Source organism: Equus quagga, chromosome 9 (genome assembly GCF_021613505.1).
Source record: "Equus quagga isolate Etosha38 chromosome 9, UCLA_HA_Equagga_1.0, whole genome shotgun sequence".
Lineage (NCBI taxonomy): Eukaryota > Metazoa > Chordata > Mammalia > Perissodactyla > Equidae > Equus > Equus quagga.
The window spans coordinates 105,106,141-105,131,165 of record NC_060275.1 but is presented as its reverse complement, the minus strand read 5'-3'; the positions used below and the strand labels follow the sequence as shown (position 1 = coordinate 105,131,165).

The 25,025-nt window shown below is 33.7% G+C and overlaps 1 protein-coding gene across 1 annotated transcript in view; it reads right to left on the bottom strand.

The window, feature by feature from the left end:
- Window positions 1-25,025, bottom strand: part of CDH18 (cadherin 18) — a 304,050-nt gene that overhangs the window by 205,343 nt on the left and 73,682 nt on the right. Inside the window, exon 2 of the mRNA XM_046672142.1 lies at window positions 21,908-22,202. Coding sequence (XP_046528098.1) covers window positions 21,908-22,202 — 295 coding nt within the window. The remainder of the gene's footprint in view (window positions 1-21,907; window positions 22,203-25,025) is intronic.

Sequence of the window (25,025 nt, the reverse complement as noted above, 5' to 3'; positions counted from 1 at the left end):
TTCATAAAAATATATCAATAATCAAAAAATTAGAACTCTTCACAGTTTGTATTATGGGTTGAATTGTTTCCCCTCCAAGTTCACATGTTAAAAGTTCTAAACTCCAGTCCTTCAAGAGGTGACACACTTATTTGGAAATAGGGTCACTGTAGATGTAGTTTATTAAGATGAGATCATACTGGAGTTGTGTGGGCCCCTACTCTAATATGAGTGGTGTCCTTATAAAAATGGGAAATCTGGAAACAGACAGCCACACACACACAGGGAGTAATTTATGTGAATATGAAGGCAGAGATTGGAGTGACACTTCTACAAGCCAAGGGAAGTCAACTATTGCCAGTAAACCAGTAGAAGCTAGCAGAGAGGCTCGGAACAGATCTTTCCCCAGTGTCTTCAGAGGGTGCCTGGCCCTGCTGCCCGCCTGACCTCAGACGCCCAGCTTTAGAAACAGCGAGGCAATAAACTTCTGTTGTTTAAGCTACCTAGTCTGTGGTACTTTCGTACAGCAGCCCTAGCAAACGAATACAGTGTGTTACAGAGGCAAAGAAATGATGTTTATGCTCAGAATTTACAATTGTTCTTTAACTGAATCTTGAAAAGAGTTTGAAGTTACAAGTCCAGAAAAAAAATGATGGATAATTTCCTATGCTGTTTGATGCCAGATACGTCATAACTGAGATAAAATCAAAAAGTTCATTTCACAAGTAGAAAAAATAATTAGGTAGAAATTCATGTATTTGATATTTTTTTTTTAACAGTAGGCACTACTAGGGATCTATCTGTTTGAATTTCTAAGTAAATTAATGAGTTATACTGGTTATTTTAATGAAGAACTTTTACCCCTGGTTAAAAATTTAAGTGAAAAAAAATCAATGTTTACACATCTACGTCTGAGAAAAATTTCCCATGTTATACAATTCAATTCCTTTACTCGTGCTATGTGCCCTAACTGCATATATAGTAGAAAAGGGAAAATTATTAACCTCTACAGAGCTAGACTTCCAAATTAAAAAATATAAAATGATGCCTTAAAGTCAATTACTCCACTAGAATATTAAGATAAGAATCCGATTTTTTCTGGAAATTATTATATGGATTTGTCAATAGATATTAAACCAACAGCCCTTCCCCATATAATTGGCTTCCAATCAAAGAAAACTTTAAAAAGTGCTATACAAGCTTTCTTAATTTTTACAACTGTTTCCATTAAAAACAATAACCAAAGAAACACTGCATTTTAAAGTTTCATTGGCTATTCAGTGTACAATATTTTCCTGTTAAATATTTCCTATGGCACACACTCAGCTGTTCCCATCCTAGGGATTAGTGCCTCTCAGTTGATGTTTTATACAAATCTGAAAAGATTTAAGTACATAAAAAAGCTTTCAAGATATCTTTTCTACAATAAAACTTAAGTCGTGTTTCCTTTGGGGATTGCCCTGTGTCATTCTTTTCATTTGGTTTCCTTTTGTATGACTGCTTTATAAATAGCACACATTTTGTAAAGTTACGTATCAGTGAGAAGCAGAGTGGACTTTCTCAAAAGTCTCTAAAGACCAATTTGAAATATTTAATAAGGCATTTTAATACCAAGCAAATATTCTCTGAGGTTGCAAATCGTTATGCATGACTTGTCATGGTTCACAGCTCTGTTAAAATCTCAAGTGAATCAGTGTTGAGCAAGAACTTTGAGTAAAAATAAGCTGAAGATTTATGAAGGCAGAGAATATCTTTCTGAAGGAATTTCTTAGGGCTTAATTCTCAGAAGATTTTCCCAGAGACTGTGAAAAAGCAATAGTCATCAAGATTCAACTTAAATTTCATTCCACACAGGAGAACTATAATTTCACCAACAGAGCAATAACACAGGATTCCAGTCACTGTGTAATTTCACAGAGCTTTGAGTATTCACCCAAGAGTCATTGGATTTAAACAAAGATCCTCTGTAAGAATACTTATGAAACATCTGGGTACCAAAACAAAAACCGCTATTGTAACTGTATATTTTAAATTATGGCTATTGTTAATTTCTGTGCACCCTCAATTGGATTCTTTTAATGGAACTACCTAACGTCAAATTTCCTATTACTCAAGTAAATTTTATATTATATTCCATAAATGGAAGAAAATTGATTAAGGAAATAATGTTTATTTAGTGCCAATGATGTAGGAATCCCTCAGCGATATGCTATTTAATTTAATAATGAGATTAACCTATTGAGAAAGTGAAATTTAATGCCATTTTACATGGGGGCATTGAGGTTCAAAGAGGTCAAATAGTTGACAATTGGAAAAGGAAGAATTCCAGCTTGGTCCTGTCTATTTTGATATGTGACGTTCTTTCTCATATATTCTGTTGCTCCACCCAGTTATGACCTGTTTAATGTACTTTAATAATTACAATAGCTTCTGCCCCTTTTCTTGTGTGTTTCCTTGGTGGTAAGTAATGGCAGTCCAGATGCTTCTGCATGGGGAGAGGCAGCATTATACTTCACCCACCATAGCCAAAGGCCAAGTGAGTACATATATTTTGTCAAATGAAGGTGCGTGGTAGAATACTTAAGGGGAAGCAGCCTCTGGAGACCGACAACACCATTGTGCTCTGCTGCAGCCTTACACAATGCTCACAATTCTCTTATGCAGAGCAAAGGTTGCAGTAAAAAGTGACTGGACTGACCTTATTCCCACCAGTCTTATATATCTTCTAAATGCATTTTCATGATGCTCTCAGATTAATTTCCTATCCTGTTCTGCTCTGTTTGCAGGAACCTAACACCTGCCATTGACATTGATTAGCGTTCCTTATCAACTGAACAATGGCAGGTGCTAGAAGGAAATTGAAAAACAGAAAAAAATAAAAAGGCATCTCTCTTTCTTTCTTTCTCTCTCCCCTCATCCCCCCTCCCCCTTTCTGCTTTGAGTGGTGTCTCTGGCCGTGAAGACATTTCTTCAGTGGTTGAAACTTCCTCTCAGTTGCCACCCTTCCATGGTCCATGCAATAAAGCCCAGCTCCTGGGGTCAGGTAACACTACTTTCCCAGCTTTAGGGATGGTAGACTCCTTCACTGGTTACCTCACAGTCCAATATTTGGCTTTTCAGTTCTCCTATCATTTTTGTAATTTGTTCCACATACTTAGCCCCTTTTATTGAACTATAACTGGCAGTGGATTTGGTTTTCCTGGTTAAATTCTGTCTCATACAGAAGGTATTAACAGGTTTCTTCCTAACTATCTTTCATCCCTTTTCCGAGTAATGACTATACATTACCAAATATAAAGGTTAGATTCTTTACTTGATTCTAATACAGTTAGTATTTTTAAACAAGAATCTAGGTGTTCTTTACATTCAATAACTTGAAATTATTCAACAAAATGGAATCTGGCAAATATATCGTTTGGAGAGTTGTTCATTGTCTGCAAAATAAAATGATGAGACATCAGAAGAGAATTTTTTTAACATGGAGGAAAATTCATACATATGTATAGTGTATAGATATCCATCTATCTGTAGATACAGATATATAGTGTTAAACCATTCGATACTTCTTAAAGTATTCTACCAGTTATTTTCCTGGTTTAGCATATGTGGTAATTAAGACCATTCCATTGTTGCTGATTTAATATCAGTTTCTTATCAAAAATTAGAATTTGTATCTATAAATTGCCTTAATTTTCACTCTTTGGAAAGATCCCACTTGAAAAATAAAAGTTAACAAATTTAGCATTGTCCTGAATAATGAAATCTTATTTCACCTGAATTTTCCTTCAACAATAATAACAAAAGCAGAAACAAAACCAAAACCAAATAAACAATGAAACAATAACCACTCTAAAATAGAATACCAGGGATAGAAACATTTTGTCCTTGTTTGCTCACAAAAGTTGTCAATAATATTTCAGAAGAGTTTCATAAAGTAATATATATTCATAATATATATACTACGTATTATATATGCCATGTTTATGTAAATATATATGTATATGTACACACTACACACACACTAAATGACATTTAATCATTGAGAAAATAATTCCAATTTATTTTTTACTAGTTACCTGGAAAAACTGATTTCTAAAATATGATAATAGCACAGTCTATACATTTTAACGTAAGCAAAAATAAAATAAAATAAAACAATACAGATATAAAATTAAAAGTCTATCTTTTTAGCTGCCAAGCCTACTCCCACCAGATCCGTTATTTGAATGTAGCAACTCTGTCTTTGCCCTCTACTTGTTCTTTCACTATAATAAATTTTCTGATTCTATCACAATTGAAAAATACTCATTAATACACCATAATTAAAGATGAAAAATGCACTGCATTTATATTACCTCTGAACACTGCTTCTGAACATGCAATTTTAATTACATTATTAATTTTAAGTATGCTAGTATTACTTTTATCACTATAGATAAAATGATTAAATCCTTATATCTTGCTTCATTAATTTCAGGCAGCAAATACTGGGCCCTAATGATTTCTGAGGAAATATATATAATTCAACAGCTTTTCACCCTTGATTTTTGTCAGCTATGTACCTGAGGTCCTTGTAGTATACAACATTATATTACGTTCTTCCTCTACAAAAAAATTACTTTTATGCTTTTACTATGATTTGATTTGAGAGACTGAATATACAGTGGACAATAGCAAGACCCCATATAAAAATAGAACTCTGACCCACATTCTGCAACAACCAGCCCAAGAAACTGACTCTATCTACAAAAAACAGACCAAGAGCCAGGCTACTATCTCTAAGTCAGACTTGTAGGAAGTCAGATCACTGTCACTAGCAACAATCCAAGAAGCCAAACAATAACATTTAATCCCAAATGGCCAGGACTTGATTAATAACTTTCAGTTTCGCTGATTTTTTTCCCCCATTTCCAACTTAAGACCCATAAGATAAAGCAAAATCTGCATCCTTAACTAATCACATAAGACACTCTGCTTCTAGTTAGCCCACCTACAGCTTCCCCAGTCCATCCTGGGAAGTCCTTCCAATCATGCCATCCTGGAAGCAATCCCCTTTTGTCCACTATAAATCCTTCCCACTCCTCTGCCTGCTTTTAAGTCTTCGCCAAAATGCAAGTGGTGGTGGTAAACTCTCTTGCTATAGCAAACTGAAGAAATAGCCTTTGTTCCTTCTCATTTGTTTGATCTTCATTTAATTCCACAGATTATAAGAAATCAAGAAGTAATAAGCACTCTTTGATTATATAAGAAATTATTCTCTCCAAAACTAATTCATGTGACTTGAATAACTCGAAAAGATGCAAATGCGTTATTTCTAAGCTTTTGTAAACAAAATGAGAATGTTCAAAGTGTCAAGATCAAATGACTTTTCAGAATTCTTTAGTGCGTATGGCATATTTTTTACTCATTTTATATATGCAATATATTCTTCTTTCTAGACGTACTGTATAGCTCACTATTTTGTTAAAGTTAATAATATTATCATTATTAGAAGTGGTTCTTAATTTTTCCTACTCTTTCTATGTCTGAAATTTTCTTAGTCCTTTCATGTTTGAAAAATCTTAATTTTCTCTAATATTTGATCAATTATCTTTCTGCTGGAATCCAAGTAGAATTTTTATACAGTTTGCCATTGTCTTCTTATTTCCATCATTTCTCATAAAAAGTATAATATAGAAAAATGTTTGTCCTTAAAAATGTATCTCTTTTATTCTTACATGTTACTATTTCTTCATTATCCAAGGCAATCCTAGATGTAGATTTTCAAATTAGTTAATTTATTAATTTTCCCATTTGGTGTTTATTTAGATTTTTTCCAAGTTGAAGATTCATGTTCAATATCTTTTTTCTTTCACAATGAAGGTAAGACATTTTCAGTTGATCATCCACGTCTGTCAATGTATCTTATATGTTTTTCTATTTCATCCTTTTTGTTCTACATAATGTGAGATGTCTCTGGCTTCTTTTAGATCACCAACTTAGTCTTCAGCTATGTCCATTACATTATGTAGTCCATTGATTACTATTTGTTTTAATTTCAGTATCTTATCTTTAATTTTAAAATTCTATTTTCTGTTCTTTGAAAATTTTATTCTTCATTTCAATCTGCTCTTGTTTAATGAATGCATAAAATCTCAGATTTCACAGTTTAAAAAAAGTAGATTGGTAATTTAAATTATTTTCTTTTATCTGAATTCTCTGTTTCTTTGTAGTAGATGATTGTTCAGTTTTATTTTAATCCCTGTCCTTTGAATTGTTCCTTTATCTTGAAAAAAAAAAGATGAATGAATAGACCAAGAAAATGTGAGATACATATATAATGGAATATTATCCAGCCTTAAAATAAGAAGGAAATCCTGCCATTTGCAACAACATGGATGAATCTGGAGGATATTAAGCTAAGGAAAATAAGCCAGACACAAAAGACAAATACTGCATTACCTTACTTATATGTGGAATCTAAAATATTCAAACTCATAAAGTAGAGGGTAGAGTGGTAGCTCCCAGGGGCAGGGGGAGGAAGAAATGGGAGATATTGGTCAAAGGTACAACATTTCAGTTGTGCAAGATGAATAAGTTCTAGAGATTTAATATACAGTATGGTGACTAGAGTTCACCAAGAGGATAAATCCTCTTAATTTACTAAGAGGATAGATCTTAAGTGTTCTCATCACACAGGCACAAAAATTTAAAACAAGAAAGTGGTAGCTATGTGAGGTGATGGATATGTTAATAAGCTTGATCATAGGGGTCATTTCACAATGTTTACATATATCAAAACATCAAGTTATACATCTTAAATATATACAATTCCTATTTATCAATTATATCCTAGTAAAGCTGAAAAAATTAAAACTAAAAAAAGAAAGTGAGTTAAGTTCTCTGTTGAATAGGAATGCTACATCTTAATAAGTTTGGCTGGATGGGTGTGTATACTTGCCAGACAAGTGGAAGACTCTTATGTCCCCAAAAGGAAGAGTAATTTGCATCAGAAGGGACTTTGTGACATTTGCTTACTGGTAAAAGTTGTTTTACTCTTTTTTGTTCCCTTTTTAAGTGGATCTTTGGTTTACTGAAACCTATTTTCTCCTTCATTTTCGTGTTCCAATACCCCCATGTGAGCCATCCTTAGGAAAAAAAAAATCATTAAAGGTTTTATGGTAGAATAAAAATACACATTTTCTTTGTATGTACATAAGAGGTTTAAAAAAATCTTCCTTGTCATGAAAGCTTTAATTTAACGATTTGCCCTAGTGACTTTCCCAAGTCCTTCTCTGTGTTCTTGGATTTACAAGGGATTTCTTGCACAGAACAATTTTCACCTATATAGCTTATGGCTATAAATTTGACTTGTCTCTTTTTCTCCATTAATTCAGTTTTCAATGCTCCAGGAATTTTCAGAATCTCTTATCCACTGTTGGTACCCTATCTTGTCCTTATGATTTCTTTCTGAGATATTTATGGTTTCTTTTAGGAATATCCTCTCTGACATGTCAAAGGGAGATATGTCAGGAAGAGCAGGTTAAGTTATGTTGCAGTAACAAACAATCCCTAAATTTCAGGGGCGGTAAACAACAAAAGTTGATTTCTCACTCACACCGCATGTTATGGTTGGACTGGTGCTACTTTGCTAAAAGTTCTCTTCCCTCAGGGACACAGGCTACTGAGCCACTACCCTCTACAAAGTTGCTGTAGATCAGCATTGACAACGGTTCTTTTCAATCGAGACTATTACAGAATGTTTTGGAATTAAAACTTTACAGTAAAGTTATATAAGAATATTTTATATTTGTAGTTCTTGTTCTCTGGCTCATCTACATACAATGTTTGTTTCTGCTTTCTCTCTCGATGAATAGAAAAACTAATTCTAAGTTGAGATCAAATTATTTAAACGTATGATCTAGATCATTCAAAATACAGAGAACATAAACATATTGCACGCATGCTACTCTAGTTCAATACATACAGGTGAGTGTATGAAAAGCACCTGATCAGGTGAATCAGAGTACAGACAGTAGGGTCCTATGGGCTCACTAAGCTGGTTGTTTTGTTATAATATATATACAATTAAAGATTGAAAATTAAACCTGGTGAAACAGGTTTATGAAACATTGCTTGGAATCACTATGTTCTCTGTGTATTTGTCAGTTGCAGTCTCATTAGGTGTTTTAGTCACACAGACCCTGAGTCAGAGTGTAAATTTAGTTACAAAGCAATTCCAAACCCAATGTTCTTAATCTCTTTGCTGAAAAGAAAATAGAGAAAAGTTCCCATTCAATCTCTATTTGTTAATTGTATTTATATTACCGGATACTTTACATTAGAGAAGTAAAACATGATCTCAGTAAGAAAAATAAACACAACTCTAGTGCCATTTCCTTTAAAAAAGTAATCTTAACAGTGTCTTGTGTGTCTTTCCATAACTCTATCTCTGCTCATTCCAGGGTCTAATAGGTAGTCATGTATATATTAAACAGAACACCATGCAGCTTTTTCTGCACATAAAAATATGTCATGGACATATCCATGCCAACTAGGTAAATACAATTTTAATAGCTGCATGACATTCCACATTGTTTATTGATGCAGATTTAGATTCTTCTAGTAGTGTTACTTTATACTGCTGCATAACAATTGGGTAAAACAAAAGCCATCACATATTCTTATATTTGTGTTTGTTTGTTTGTTCCTTGCTATACACATGTGATGCTGTGATAAGCTTCCAGAGCAGTGTCCCCTTCTGAAGGGGCACAACTTTTCCAATATTCCATGGCACTTCAGTGTAACACAGCAGTGGAAGATTTAAAGAGATCATTTAGCTCGTGAAGGCAAAAAAGGTCTAGACTGACCTTCACAGAGTTCTCTCCCTCCAATGTATGGGAGAAAGAAAATATTTCCCATTTACTAAGGTGGGAAATGAAATGTAGCTGAGAGAAACTCAGTGGGTCTCAAGAGAACCTGCAATTAAGACAGATGGCAGGAGGCCAGGACTATCAAGCACTGACCACTGAAAACCAGTGGGAACAACATCTCAAAGATGACAGCAGGAATCTATGAGGCCCTGACATTGCTCCTTTTCACTGGGCCACCTCTTTCCCCCTGGGCTGCTCCCTTCACCTGATTGCTGTTCCACCACTCTGTACCTGACTCCTACAAAATGGAGAAAACTAAAAATCATGTCTCAAAAAAGAAAGTCAAACTCCACAATAGAATTAGAAATCAAGTTCAATTAAAAGTTGAATTTATTGCAAATCGAAGCTTTTAGAAGGAAATTTAGGCAGCATATACTCAATATAGTGATTTTACACTTAAAAATCTTCTTCAACTTATAAAACTTCACAATAATTTCAATTTATGAAATTTTAATAAAATACAGGGGCAATAGCATATACCAGCTCATATTATTAGTGATAATTGAGTAACAGTAAGTATCTATTATGAGACTTTTGGTTTGACCTATTTCTTGAGTAGGAAAGAAAAAAAGAAAGAAACAACAACACAACAAAGGTGGTCATTATTAGGACGAATTTATATAAAATGTTAGTAAACTTTTGCCAATAATAAAAATGATTTTAATAAGTAAATAACTATATCCATGTGTTTATATAACAAAAATCAGGAAAAATATCACATGGAATAATTGTTCTGGGCCTCTATGAAAAGTATATATAATTTGTGCTTATTTTATATGTATTTTATTTATTTATTGACTATTATGCTTGCAATATTTTTTAGGTACACTGTGAAGAAATGAAATAAAAAAAATTTAAGGCAACTACAGACCAGTAAAATATCAGTAAAACTTCAAAGTAATGTATAATGCAAGGTGGTAAGTGATAAAGTAATAAGCCCAGGATGCTCTAAGATGGCTAGAAGTAGGAATTTTAAGTTATATTTGTTTTTTAAAAAGCCATTATCTCCTTCAAGAGAAGTGTTAAGTTCCAAAGTCAATTGACATATCTGAATGTTCCACTGGCTACTATGAAAATTTCACCTATTACACTTTTTACAACTACGTAAACATATCTAGAACTGCCAAAACTCTGATTGGTTTGCTTTGTATTCAAATTTCCTGCACTGAGGGGTAATGTATACACCCTCATGTATGTATGGAAATCATTCTTTGTATACACTTTTTTAAAAACACGATGTGCAGAATTAAGTTTTAGGAATTGGGTCCAGTTTATGGTGAAAGAATTTATCTATTCCAGTGAAGTATTTTCTATTATGAATTGATCAGTTTTATTGGGGAATTCCAAGTCCAGTCTACTTTCATAAAAAGTAAAAGGAGAAACTAAGGAATCAGCAGGAGCATAAAATGTAATCTGGTGGATCACATCAATTATTAAATAAAGGTGAGAGACTAGATTGGTTCATGTGACTTTTCTTGAATTTACAACTAATTTAATCATGTACAGGAAAATAAAATTAACCACTACCCCATGAAGCAATAATGCATTTTCACCAGTTATCAGAAGAATGATGTTCAAAAAATGTTCTGTTGTTAGTGTTGTCCAGTAGATTTTGACTCTGTGAACAGCACAGTGGAACCCTGCCCAGTCTTTTAGTGCCATCCTCTCACCTTCTGGCGCTATATTAGACAATGCTCCACTGCTAAACATAAGGTTTTCATGGCCAATTTTTTCAGAAGTGGGTGGCCAGGTCATTCTTCCTAGTCTGTCTTAGTCTGGAAGCTCTGCTGAAACCTGTCCACCAAGGGTGACCCTGGTGGTATTTGACATATTGGTGGCATACCTTTCATCAACACAGTAACACACAGCAGCCACAGTACGACAATCCACAGATGGATAACGTGGTTCCCTAACCTGGAAATGAACCCGGGAGGTGGTGCTGAGAATGCTGAATCTTAAGCACTAGACCACCAGGGCAGCCTTCAAAAAATTAAGAGGCTATATTTTAACAAAAATTTTCCCTCAGACAAAATTGTAGGTCAAAAGGGTCTATATGAAATTATTCAATAAATATTTACAAAACAGCTTTTCAAGTGATGTGGTTACAATTATAGAATATAGCAAAAATAAAGTAGTAGAACTCCTGAGCCTCCTCTTAAACCCTTAAATATTCTGCTTTCACACTCTTGAAATGCTGCCCAAAGAATGCATATGAAATATTTTCTCCCACTCCACAGATCTCCTTTTCATTTTGTTGATGGTTTCCTTTACTGTTCAGAAGTCTTTTATTTGTTGTAGTCCCACTTGTTTATTTTTGCCTTTGTTGCATTTGCTTTTAGTGTCAAATCCAAAAAATCACAGCCAAGACCAGTGATGTTGGCAGTTAGTCGTAAGGCTAAAGCTACTGATTGAATGAATAGGCTAATAGTTTCATCAGGGAGATTACCCCCTGTGTTTTCTCCACAAGTTTTACAATTTTAGGTCTTACATTCAATTCTTTAATCTGTTTTGAGTCAATATTTTGTGTATGGTGTAAATAGTGGTCCAGTTTCATTCTTTTGCGTATCAGTGTCCAGTTTTCCCAAAACAATTTATTGAAGAGACTGTCCTTTCCCAATTATATATTCTTGGTTTCTTTCTCAACAATTAATTGACTATATATGCACGGGTTTACTTCTGGGCTCTATATTCTGTTCCATCCATCTAGCTCTCTGTTTTTATGCCAATACCATATTGTTTTAATTACTATAGCTTTGTAATATAGCTTGCAATCAGGAAGGGTGATGCCTCCAGCTGTGTTCTTCTTTCTCAAGATTTCTTCAGTTTTTGGGGTCTTTTCTCATTCCATACAAATTTTAGGATTGATTTTTCTATTTCTGAAGAATACGTCCTTGAAATTTTGACAGAGATTGCATTGAATTTGTAGATTACTTTATGCAGTATGGACATTTTCACAATACTAATTCTTCCAATCCATGAACACAGAATATCTTTCCATTTATTTATGTCTTCTTCAATTTCTTTCATCAATGCCTTATAGTTTTCAGTGTACAGATTTTTCACCTCTTTAGTTAAATTTATTCCTAAATATCTTATTCTTTTCAATGCTATTGTTTGTGGGATTGTTTCCTTAATTTCTCTTTCTGGCAGTTCATTGTAAAATGGATGATGTTTTGAGCCACTAAGTTGTGGATTAGTTTGTTGCAAAGTGATAGCTCACTAACACCAAAAAAAAAGTTACGGGAAGATGAGAATAAAAAGTTATGAAACTTGGAAATTTTTGTCCAATATATGATTCATTGGTTATCGTATGTGACTCCTCATAGGCATTCTAATTTACTCTGTAGAATTGTAGTGTCAGCCTCACTTTATTGAAATGATCTCATTCTGAAGATTATGCCGCAGAGTAATGATTTTAAAATGGCTACTAGAATCCTGGAAGACAGCCAGGGTGAAGGTCCCAAGATATTTGGGCAGAAATAAATCAGGCCCCCAACAAGCAGCACAATAAAGTAAGGACAGCTGGTGTCTTTTCTTGTTGCTTTGCAACAAAGAACACAGCAGCAAATAGAAACGGGCCTGAGGTTAGAGATTGGAGGGGAACAAAGAACATATGTAAAAGACAAAGGGAGTTTTAATACATCTCCAAAGATAAGGAATCTTGCAGAGCTTAAGAGTCATACCGTAAAACTTCATATCCCATTTCTTATATGCCAAACTGTTTCAGTACTTCACTGAAGTTACACTTTATAAATTATATACTCATGATTTTCATAAAATGCAATATTTTCTCTTCAACAGATTAAAAACCATTATTTTAATCTGTCATAATTTTTAAAATGCTTTTAAATAATGTTTAGTTGTAGGTATATTTTATTACTATTCAAAAGAGAATAGGTAAAGATTTATATACTTTCTTATCAACATATTTCTGTGAAAAATAAAAAAGATGTGAAATTTATTTTCAAGCAAATTGGATTGTGACCTGGTGTGGTTTTCTTTGAAACATTTTTTAGATATAAATTAATTTTTTCAAAATTTAAAGTGACTGCAATACAACCAAATTTAAAATTTGTACTAAAAACTCCTGATTCCAGGGGAAAGCAAGACTATAATTGCTGAAGTTTGGGTATACTTATAAACAAATAAAGAGATAAAATTACTCATTGTTTTAAAGAAAAGAGATTTATCAACACACATAATTTAAAGAAACCCTTTACCAGATTTTCTATGATAATAATATATCAGTGTAATATTGCTGTCTTAAGACTCTTACAATGCCCTTTCCATCTGAGAATGGCAACGCTGTTTACAAATACAACTTTATTCCTCCTATCTTCATTTCTAAAATGTCACACATGCATTTGAATGTTGATTCCCAAAACAAGTATAATTTCATCTCATGGTTATTTTCCTCTTTGCGCCATGACAGTTAACATTATTAACTTTTCATTTCATATTCTTAAGTCTCAGTTTTCAAAAACTTAGACATTTAATATAGTTATAAAACCAAGTTAAAGAAGTACTTCTATAGGATAATTTGTAGGTAGTGGTAAAGTCATCAAGGTTGGAATGATAATATACTGCATACCACAGAAAAGCAAATATTAAATGTGCAGTGATAAAATGCATACAAGTCTCTTAATGGGCCCATTCAGGTTACATTTGCCCTTCATAATATTATAATGTTATTCTGTCCACAAATGTTCCCTTTCTTGAATTTGGTCACATTTTTAGGTAAGTTAAAAAACATCAAAATGACAGCCAGCAGCTTTAACAGATGCCCATCATAATTCAAATAGTCTGTTTCAATATATGCTATAAAAATTGGCATATTTTCTTTTAAAAATGAGAGCCATAATGCCTCTCAAGTAGCCACATCACTACTCTTCTTTCTGTGAGTACAATAATCTAACTTTGTTTAGTGGTTTTCCTGGCTCTTTTCATAATATCATGCATTTGAATATGGTAAGTAATATTTAAACATAAAAATGTTTAAATGGGCAAATAGTTTGGGGTCATAAAATATATGGCATGAGGATTTTAACACTATGGGATTCTCTTTGGAAGTGACTCTAAATGTAACAAATATCATTTCTCTGAATCCACGTTTCTACTTTGAAACGTTTTCATTCTTTTATCTAGCATGTTTCCTACAGCAGTGGCTCTCCATTGAGGGCAATTTTGCCCCTCAGAGAGCATTCGGCAATGTCTGAAGACATCAAATATGGCGCTAATGGGAGGGATGCCACTGGCATCTACTGGGTATAATCCAGGGATGCTGCTAAACATGCTACAATACACAGCACAGCCCATAAAATTATCTAGTCCAAAACTTCATAATGGCAAGGTTGAAAAGCCCTGCCCTAGGGAGATATGAGTCCTTAGATAATAACTGAAATTACATGATGTAAATCAAAGAGATAAAGAAAAGCCTTATATTGAAACATGCATCTAAAATTATTTCAGTTTATTTTGTATCTTTCTTTATTAAAACATCCAGAATGCCACAGATTTTGCTGATTATTACCCACTGACAGAAATATACAACCACATTATGCTTTTCACACTGGCAACATAGCACACAACAAGCCCTTGGAGGGCTCCATGACCATTACTTAGCACAGTAGATATACAAAAAACAATAATTTGATACAAACTTACTCACCCAGGAAGTCTCTGGTGGTGCCTTCTTTGCCTTCCCTGTATTCTCATTGCACATTTTGCTAAGCTCTACAGAGAATTCATCATTTGCACAATGATCCTGCTTATTCACTCTTAACACACACCCACCGCACCCCCCCCCCATACACACATACACACCCACACAAACCCCTAAGTCAACTATAAACCCACAGGGAAGAGAGAAATATTTTTCATCATTGTATCCTCTATGTGGAATGCCCATTTTTTTCCTTGTCTGACAAATCCCAGTAAGATTCAATGTAATTCAGTATAACATTCAATGAGGACATCTTCTCTAATCTGTACGCTGGGCTTCCTGTCCAACTTTACGGTTCCTCTATTTTTTGCTTATATCAAACAGCATTCTGACATTTTCTGTTTATATGTCCTCAGCATGTTCAAATTAGGGGCCTTGTTTTATTACTGGCCGCTATCACAGTTCTCAGCACATGAAGTACCTTCACTCTCTCCCTCTCTCAGAAAGAATTAGAGAAATATAAGGAGATAGATTTTTTTAAATGACTGGATGAGTCAAAATCCAATTAATGAGTATATGGTATAAAGAATGATCTTATTAGACACTATATGGTGAGAAAATTTTGTCATCACCTATCTACACTATTGTTAGCCTTTATTAGTATTAAAAACTGATGTGGCTTTAAGTTAAGCATAAATATTGTTAAAAATTTCTTCCCTTATTCTGACAAATCTCCATTTTACTTTTCATCATTTCATAAATAACATGTGTATACATTATTTTAGTAAAGAACGTATTTCTCTCATACCAGATAAAGCTGCAACCCATTTCTTTAGACTGACTTTTACCCATGTGCATGTGTGTGCATGTTTCCTTCAGGTGTTTCCTGTGTATGTGCACGTGTATTCTGCAACACATCTTTATTTTCTAACATAATTTGGAACTCTTCCACAAGGATTTCTGAAAACTTCTTTCTCACTAAAATAATATAGATCTTTGTATGTCAACATAAATAGTTTGAATTCATTCATTTGAAGGCTGCTTAGGGTTCCTGTATATGCTTGAAGAATCATTTATTTGAAAACTTCCTTATCAGTGTACTTTAAGTGTTCCAATTTTTCACTACTATGAACAATTCTTCAATGGGCAAACTTTTACATACACCTTTGCATATCCATGTCAGTATATCTATAGAATAGTTTTCTAAAATAGAGATTGTTCAACAAAAGAACATGTTCTTTTTTAAATTTTGATAGATATGGCCAAATTCCCCTCCAAAAGCTATGAAAATTCACCTTTCTGCTAAGCATTCCGCACACTAACAATCTTGTGAATCATTAAACTTCCACACTTGGTAGGTGAAATTGGTATCTCCTTCTTCTTTGTGGTTTCTAGTAATTTATAGTAGTGAAATTTGAGGGTTTTCCTGTATAATTAACATGGGTCTATTTTTCCTGTGAATTTCCTGCTAATGTAATTTCCCCATGTTTATTTGGTTGTAGTGTATTTTTTCTTATTATTAAAAATAGCTCCTTATATAATAAAAATTAGTCCTTTGTCAGCCCTGTATGTTTCTAAGTATTTCAATTTATCTTTCCTCTTAGTAGATTTAGTGTAATTATTTGACATCTATATTTTCAAATGTTTATTCATTTAAATTTATGTCATTTCTTATTGGTTATTGTATTCATATCTTACATTAAAAAGTCGTTCACTACACTTGTTTGTTTTGTTTTTTCAGTGGTTGTGTATTTATTCAAGGATTGGAAGTTTCCGTTTTTATAGTCTAATCATGGATTTGTTTACCATTTACTTTGTCCTTAAGTGAAGGGAAAAATACACTAACTCTCATTGTCCCACATCATGACCACACCTGGTCCTCCATCTGAACTCCACTCCTTAGCTCAGTTAACGGGCTACTTTCCACTCCAGAAAGTGGCCCTAGACTATTTCATTTGCCTCATTGTCCACACCATCTGTGTCACAAAGACTTTTCAGAGATTTTTCAAAGATTTCAAATCTTTACAAAGGTTTTGGTACATATACCTTTCTGGAACCTGCCTATTGTCTTTCTCCACACTATCTTTGATATATATATTTTGGGATTGTGAGGAGGATTTTCTTTGCAAAAGCTGTTTCTGTTGGACTCCCTGGGGATTAGATTCTAGTATTAATAAATGGCTACTCCCTCACTTCCAGGCAGTTGCAGATCAATTTTCCTCTTTATGGTATGTAGTCATCCCAAAATCCTGTCTCTTAAACAAAAGGAACAATATAAGAATATCAAATCTAGTCTAATAAATCAAGAAGGAACCCTCACCACTGGCTCAGTAAACTGAATGGATTCTGAAACATCCAGTTTTTTGGTTAAAATTATTCCACAAATAACTTGATCCAGATTTTAAATTTTTAACTATATTAAAAACTGGGAACTCAAAAGCTGAATCTCTGCCTAGCTTAGACATATTTTCCAGTTGCTCTTCTTACTAACCATATGATCTTGGGCAAATTACTTGATTTTATGTATCAGTTTCATCCTCTGTAAAACAAGGACAATCATAATGCTCCCCTCATGATGATACAAAACATGAAATGATTGCAAACGGCATGCAGTGCCCGGCACATAGTTAGTACTCAATAAATACTCGTTGGAGCTATTTCAGTGATGATTATCCCAAATGCTGTAGTATTCTATAGTCTCAGACTCTGGCAAAACTAACTGGTTGTTTTGTGGCAATCAATTTTAAATTTTTTATAGAACTCAAAGTCTACATTCAAAAGATCCAATGTCCTTTTATCCGCTGATCAGCACCTGTATGGATACAATTGATTCTACAGTTGCCAGGAAGCAAGACTTCGATTTCTGAAATCAACTGTCAGCTACACCACAGGCAGAAAGGAAAACTGCTGCCATAGCAAAATTGTCCAGCATCACAATTATCCAGTGGAAAGGAAAGGAGTGATGGTTTCCTTTATCATTCCCACATCAAGGCACTTAATGGAAAATGGCATCACTGTTTCTTATCTGATGCTGAAACTTTTCTCACTATTCCTTTGGATTCAGCATTAGGTTCAATTCGTTGGTTACTTGGTCCATGTTAAAACATAGAATTTGTCTAAGTACCAATTCAGACTCAGTGTAACTGTATGTATCTGAAATCCAACTAAAGAGCTTAAATAGAGAGCTTTACTTTCTTAAGAAAGCTCTTGAGATCGGCAGGACAGGGCTGGAGCATCAGTTCTGTGACAGGATCATTCTCCCAGGCCCTTTCATCTTTCTGCTTCATCTCCCTTTTCAAGAGGCTCTCATCCTTATGATTGTAATTGGCTGCTGCATTTCCATACCACATCTGCATTTAGGCAACTAGAAAGGAAAATGGCAATGGGTGAAATATGCCAAGTGTGTCTTTCTCTCAGGATATCTATATCTTTCCTGGAAGCTCCACTCCATTGGCCTACACATAACATCCTACCATCTAGAATTACATCACATGGCTATTCTTAGATGGAAGTAAGTGGTAGGAGGTAAACAGTTAACACTGCATCGTATCACTCTGAACAAAACTGAGTTCTCTTAGTAACACAGAAGAGGAGGTTGAATGTTAGTTACATAATTAACAGTGTCCACCTAAAGGGAAGAAGCACGATCTTACCATTTGTAGCAAATGCCACATTTTTGTGCATATGTGTATAGTCAGTAGGGCTGTCAGAACACTCACCACCCTAGATCAGCAGATGCCTTGTCTATCAGGACTAGAGTGAAATCCTCCAATTGTTCCTCCTGCTTCCACTCTCATCCCTGAAATGCCTTAGAATGAAGGTTGGTGAATTTTTTCTGTCAAGGCAATATAGTAAATATTTTAGGCTTTGTGAGCCATAAACTCTTGGTTGCAACTACTCAACTCTGCCTTTGCAGTGCTCAAACTATCAGAGCTAATATTTAAACAAATGGGTATGGCTTTGTTCCAGTAAAACATTATCTACCAAAACAGACAGCAGGCTGGATTTGTCTATCCTGCCATTATTCACTGGTCCCTCCTCTACAATATTACTAGTTTTTGTGTTTGTTTTTCTGCTGAGGAAGTTTTACTCTGAGATAACATCCATTGCCAATTTTCCTCTATTTTGTATGTGGGTTACCACCACAGCATGGCTTCACAAGCCATGTATAGGTCTGTGCCTGGGATCTGAACCTGCGAACCCCGGCCACTGAAACAAAGCACACAGAACTTTAACCACTCAGCCACAGGGCCAGCCCCACAATATTACCAGTTTTTTTTCGTTTGTTTCTAAACTTGTAGTCAATGCAAATATCACTCATCCTTGAGCACACAATGTAAAGTGAATTTCTCCTTCCACTAAGTTTCATATCACCTTTTATACATTCATATTACAATATGCATTAGATGCTATTATGATGTTCTTTTTCCAAAATAAAGAGTTCCCATACACACACAATTTCTAATGTTCAGTCTAAAGCTTGCCACACTCTTTCAACAGAATCATGCCTAAAACCAAAATAGTAGAGGGATTTAAAGCCTACTCTGCTTTGTCCTTTTTCTCTACTACTTTCAAGTACTAAATATTTCTCCCTCACTCACACACATCACTGTAAAAGAATTTAAGAATACCTAGGTATTGCTCATCCCTATCCTCCTCTCCAAGCCCTAGATGAGGAATTTAAAATGTCTTGACTTGTTCCCAAGTCCTCAAACTAAAGCCTTTGCTGCAATAATTCCTTTATGCTTCCTGATTCTTAGACTGTGCAGCATCCTTTAGCATCGTCAAAGTACCCATTTAGATTTAACTGTGTTCACACACATGCAAATATTTCAGGCTGCATTTCTGATAACTTTTTTCCTCTTTGTGTCATTTTCTTTGGCTTTTCCATCTCTGTTCTGATTCACTTCAACTACTTTCAATTTCAACTATTTTCTCAGATATTTTTCTAGGTAAGGTCGGTGGATGATATACTTTCTGAATCTTTCTGCAAATATTACTTTCACCCTGACAAATGAATCATGTTTTGACTGAACAAAGGATTTGACTTTTCTCTGTAGGCTGTAAATGGTATTCAACTGTCGACCAGATTCCAATATTTCAAGTGATAAATATGACATGAATATATTTTTTCCTTGGTCGGTAATTTAAAACCTCTGAGTGGTAGTAAAATTTTCTCTTTATATTTAGGCTTTAGGAACTTTGCCAGGATTTACCTAAGTTTTATTCTTATTTGATTAACCCCTTCTGGAATTCAGAAAGTCTATTAAATTTGTAAATTCAGTATCTTCTTCACCTCAAGGAAAAAATACTATTGTTCTTCTCCTTCATCTTCTCTTTTTTGCTCTCTGGGAACATATGTTATTCAAATGATAGCTCTAATGAACACATCCTCCAAGTTTCACCTTTTTTCCCATCATTTCCATATTTTTGCTCTCTGATTTTTAGTTATCTCTTCCAGTCTGGTATGTTCTCAAGTTCCAGGACAATAATTTGGGTTTTATCAGTGACCATTCATGCTTTAGTCCATATACTGATTTTTTTATTGTTTACTTATTTGTAGAAAACGTGGCTGTGAGTTACAGAAATCTCCTTGTAGTGCTCTTAAAACACGAGTGCTCTTTTTATCTACTGTTCAATACACTGTCTTTCTGGGTAATGGCTGCTCAACAGCAATCAATGTTTTTCTCTCTCTGGTGCTCTGCCCCCTATTGTTATGGTGGTTTTCTTTGTGCTCCTTGGGGTTCCTACATAGCTTCTGGAAGTACCTTACCAGTGACATCCTCACAAACGGTGGCTTCATAGAGCTCTTTGCTTTTGTCAGACAGAAGGGTACTGGCAGATGGGCGGTCAGTCCTTTGACAATGCGCTAAGAGGAAGTCTGTTCTAGAGTTTCCACACAAACTCTCACCAGCCAGCATTAACAGTGTTGAGCTCTTCAGTCTCCTGTCAGCTTTCCTTAGAGACCAATGAGCTTGAGGGACTTTTGGGCCTCTCCACAGCTCTCTGAGGCTGGTCCTTGTGTTCTCCTCTGGTCCAGAGGGAGCCAGTTTGGTAACTGCTTTCTCTCCTGAGATTCTGGTCAGGAAGAACTTAGTCTCCCTTTCTAACCTGTGTCCCCAACTGTTTCAGGAACTATCTGCCTAGTTCAAGAGAACTAAAATGGGATGGAGTTGGGAGGGGAAGAAACTATAATCTTCCATTGAAAAACCATATGTATATGCGATGAAGGATGCTGACTAAACATATTGTAGTAATCATTTCAAAATATACAAAAGTTACTATGCTGTACACCTTAAACATATACAGTGCTATATGTTAATCATATCTCAATAAGCTGGAAAAAATTTCCCAAATTAAAAAAATAACCAACCTTATGTATATGATTACATAAAGTGATATGACTAATGACTAAAATAACCTTAATTTAAAATAATATGCATATATATATATATAGTAAACTTAAATATATAACATCTTTGTTCAAAAAATGTGTTCTAAATTCAAGCTTAGAGTCTCACAGAGATAGTCAAAAAATTATCATAGCGGAAATTTATTTTAATTACATTTAAAAATTCATCATATGAGATAAAAATAAAAGAAATGACTAGACCACAGAAATCTGTGAATGGTGGGACAGCCCCATATCACCAGAGTGACTGGAAACCTAGATCATAATTTATCAACTGCAGTGTAGGCTTTGCATGCAGGACAACCTGGAGTCAATTTCTTCTCAGTCATTTTCTAGACAAGTGAATTCAGAAAACTTGCTTAAGTATTTTGTGCCAGTTTTTTATATCTTTAAGTAGTATTCAAAATACTTCATAGAGTTGTATATTTTAAAATGTTATGCAAATGCTTAGGAGTACCTGAAAATTTTATTGATGAATGTAGCTATTACTTGTACTATTAGTACTATTATAATTTGGTCATAAACTGCAAATTTAAAAGATGTAGCAAGAGATTTTAGACATTATACTGTTTTTCTTCATCTATGCAAGTTGTCGCCTTGAATGTGGCAGTATGATCTTAACAATATACATGAAGAATTTATGTGGTCAAAGAATTTTGTCAATTAAGCAAGAATTGCAAGTGTTTTCCCATTTATCTTAGTTTTTTAAGATTAAACCATTACTTACACTTGTACATTCAGAAATTCATTTTAATAAATGCTATAACAGCTAGACCCAATGTTCTTTAACACATAAAGCCACATGAAATTATTAAAATATTTTGGAACATCTTGAAATTCCCCCCACCACATACACACACACAATTCAAAACTGGTCTTCAAAAGACGATTTTTGGGTCCTCAAAAATACAACTGCCAAAGTATAAAAACGATTGCCCTTACCCATGTCTGACATTTCTGGCACAGTAACGATATACGGTCCATCTGTAAACTTTGGAGCGTTGTCATTAATGTCTTGCACTTTGATGATAAACTCAGATTCAGGTTCAAGAGGCTTGTTTGTCCGCCGGTCAATAGCTTGGGCATGAAGGACATAGTGGGTTTTCTGTTCTCTGTCTAGGCTTTTCGTTGAGTGGATGTCACCTGTGGTATCATCAATGATAAATATAGTCCCTGCACCTTCTCCAGTAAGGATGTACTTGACAGATCCATCACCTTTGTCAGAATTGGAGTGCAGCTGTAAAATACAAATGGAACAATTTAAGATGCAATTATATTCCAATCTCACGTGGTGTTCTCCGAAAATTCCATATCTATAATTTAATACGTAGTTTGATTACGACTTTTCTTCTCTCCACAGTATTCTGTGTGTTACTAGGATCATTTATTTTTCTGAAGTTTTCCTCCACTTGGTATTAATATGGATATTATTAATAATTTTCATCATTATCTATAGAAGAGATCCAATTTGGTTTAAGAGAAATTAATAAACAATACTTATTTTAAAAAAACAATCCTGTGGTCATTCTACTAAATCAACATTTTACTAACTATACAGAATAGAATTGGGAAAAGAAATTACCAGTAAATCATTGCTGCCTTCCATACCTGTAGGAATAATGTTTTATGTTTTTTTAACTTAATTGTTCACATTCTATTTCAACCTTAAATTTAGAAAAACAAATAAGATGGGACAAATTGAGATCAAAATTAATTACTAAAATTTCCACAATAGAGGCACTTATTCGTTACAGAGGCATTAATTTATTAATTTGAAAAAATAACAAGAATACTTTCTACATCGATTGTTTAGATTTAGAATTAAAAGAATATACTACTTGTGGTAGAATATTTGCATTCTTTAGAGATTATGAAAATTTAACTTAAACAGTAGTGATGGATTTAATCAATGTCAGTCCTAATTTTTAATTAAGATACACTAGTAAATTCTCACTTATTAAAGCTAAAATGATTGAATACTCTTTGAACAGATATTAGAAAAGTAATATTTCAGCAGAAAAGAGGTCTTCAATAAGAAAGATAAATAATATATTAAGATAATCATAAACTACTTTTTTTCATTTAAACTTCAGTAAATGCTTTTAAACAGTGTATTGCTCGTACTTAACACTCTACTATAACTTGTGACATCAATATTGAGTTAAACATTTCCAGGAATGTCACTACTACACAGTAGCAACAACTGTAGCATTTTCTCAAATTGCAAACATGTATTTGAAGAATTGTACTTCCCAAGAGATCTGAACAGTTATCTTTCATATGAAACCTTTCTGGTCACAAAACCTCAGCTACTCCCCTTTTGCTCATTTCTGACACCTGGAAACATTGAAAAAATATAACTTTGTTCACATAGCATTTTGGTTTCTTGCCCATAGTAAAGTGAACATTTTCAAGGTTTATTTTGAAGTCTCTGAAGTCTTAGAAGACATTTTTAAAAAGATAAAAATATAAAAAAAGATAATACACTATGAAAGAAGGACTATTTTTAATGGGAAAAATAAAGGCAACTGAAACATAAATGATAGTACAACAGGAATAATTTTACTTCTTTAGTGAAAACACAAAATCTAAACAGGGAGAAAATTCTGATGAGAATCACTCAGCAAGATTCAACAAATTAAATCATTTCAAAACTGCTTTTTTTAGAGTTCTTATAAAAAGGAGTAAAAATATTAGCAAAACAAGAAAAACATAGCCTTTAAATGTGTACACTTTGTTAGTAAATTAACTAGTAAATGCAGAATGCAGAATGAGTTATGTGGAGATGGTTGTATGCACACATGAAAATGTATTTATTTATTTATGTCTCTTGACATATCATTTTAGCATCTAGAAGTAAAGATTTATCATTTATGAAGCAGACACCTACAAAATATCAATACAGCCTGTTTCATATTCTTCAACATTGCTTCAATACATAACCAAAGCATAGCAAAGTAAAGAAACAAATTCACCAAGCAAAGGTTTCTAAAACCTTTTCTGGAACAGTTCCTATTAAATTAGCAGATGGTAAGATAGATTTACCAGCTACTGCTATATTATATACAAATTATAAATCTGTATAAATAAACTGATAAAAAACAGTTTTGAGGAAAGTACTATGCCTTCTAACAACTAATTTCAGAAAGATGTGACAATTGACACATCTTCAGGATATATTTGCATACTCTTCTATGTTTTTAATGAGGTTAATTTGATATGATTTAGTTTTGGATTAAAGATTTGTATAACAAATAGTTAATTATATTTAAAGAAGAAAGGGCTTATATATGTAGACCAGCAACAGAAGTACGTAAATAGTAAAGTTGCCAATCTAATTCATCTAGAAAAAGATTATATACTCTATGCTTTATACAGATACTGGTTAAGTAATTCAGATTTTAAAAATGCCAGTAATTTTATTGCTTTATATTTTAAGACCTGAATCTGTTTCCTATTTATAAAAGTTTTAGAATTAATAAATCACTTAGGTTAAGTATTTTAGAAGTTATGTCCAATTTGAAAATAGATGTGCAATACAACCAGTGAAATGTAATTTAGCAGTGTTTATATTTTTGGATAACATAGTAAAAGTTACATCAAAATATTATAAAAACGTACTTGGATTATGTAAGTTGTCGATAATACTTAGCTTGAATATTTAAATAATGTAGATGATCATTTTATAGTGGATTTTTTAATCTCTCAGCTGGCCCGGTGGAATCTTGAAATGATTAGTTTCCATGTTACACTAATGGGAAATCATCACAGTACCATTTAGTCAATTGATTAATAGTTTATATGATTATGATGATAACCATTCGTGAAGCAACAAAGTGAGCTACCTTCAGTTTACCTCTTCTATACCATATCCATCCTCAAATCTTCAGTTCTGTTTGCAACATACCCTCTGCAACAGAGGTGGCCCCTGAGAGAAACATTGACTATATTGTCTTATGTTGCTTAACAAGTGAGTTTTAAGATACTAGAAGAGCACATGTTTTGTATTAGGTTTTGTAAGGCAAGAAACGATGAATGAGTGAATGAATGAATGAATTGG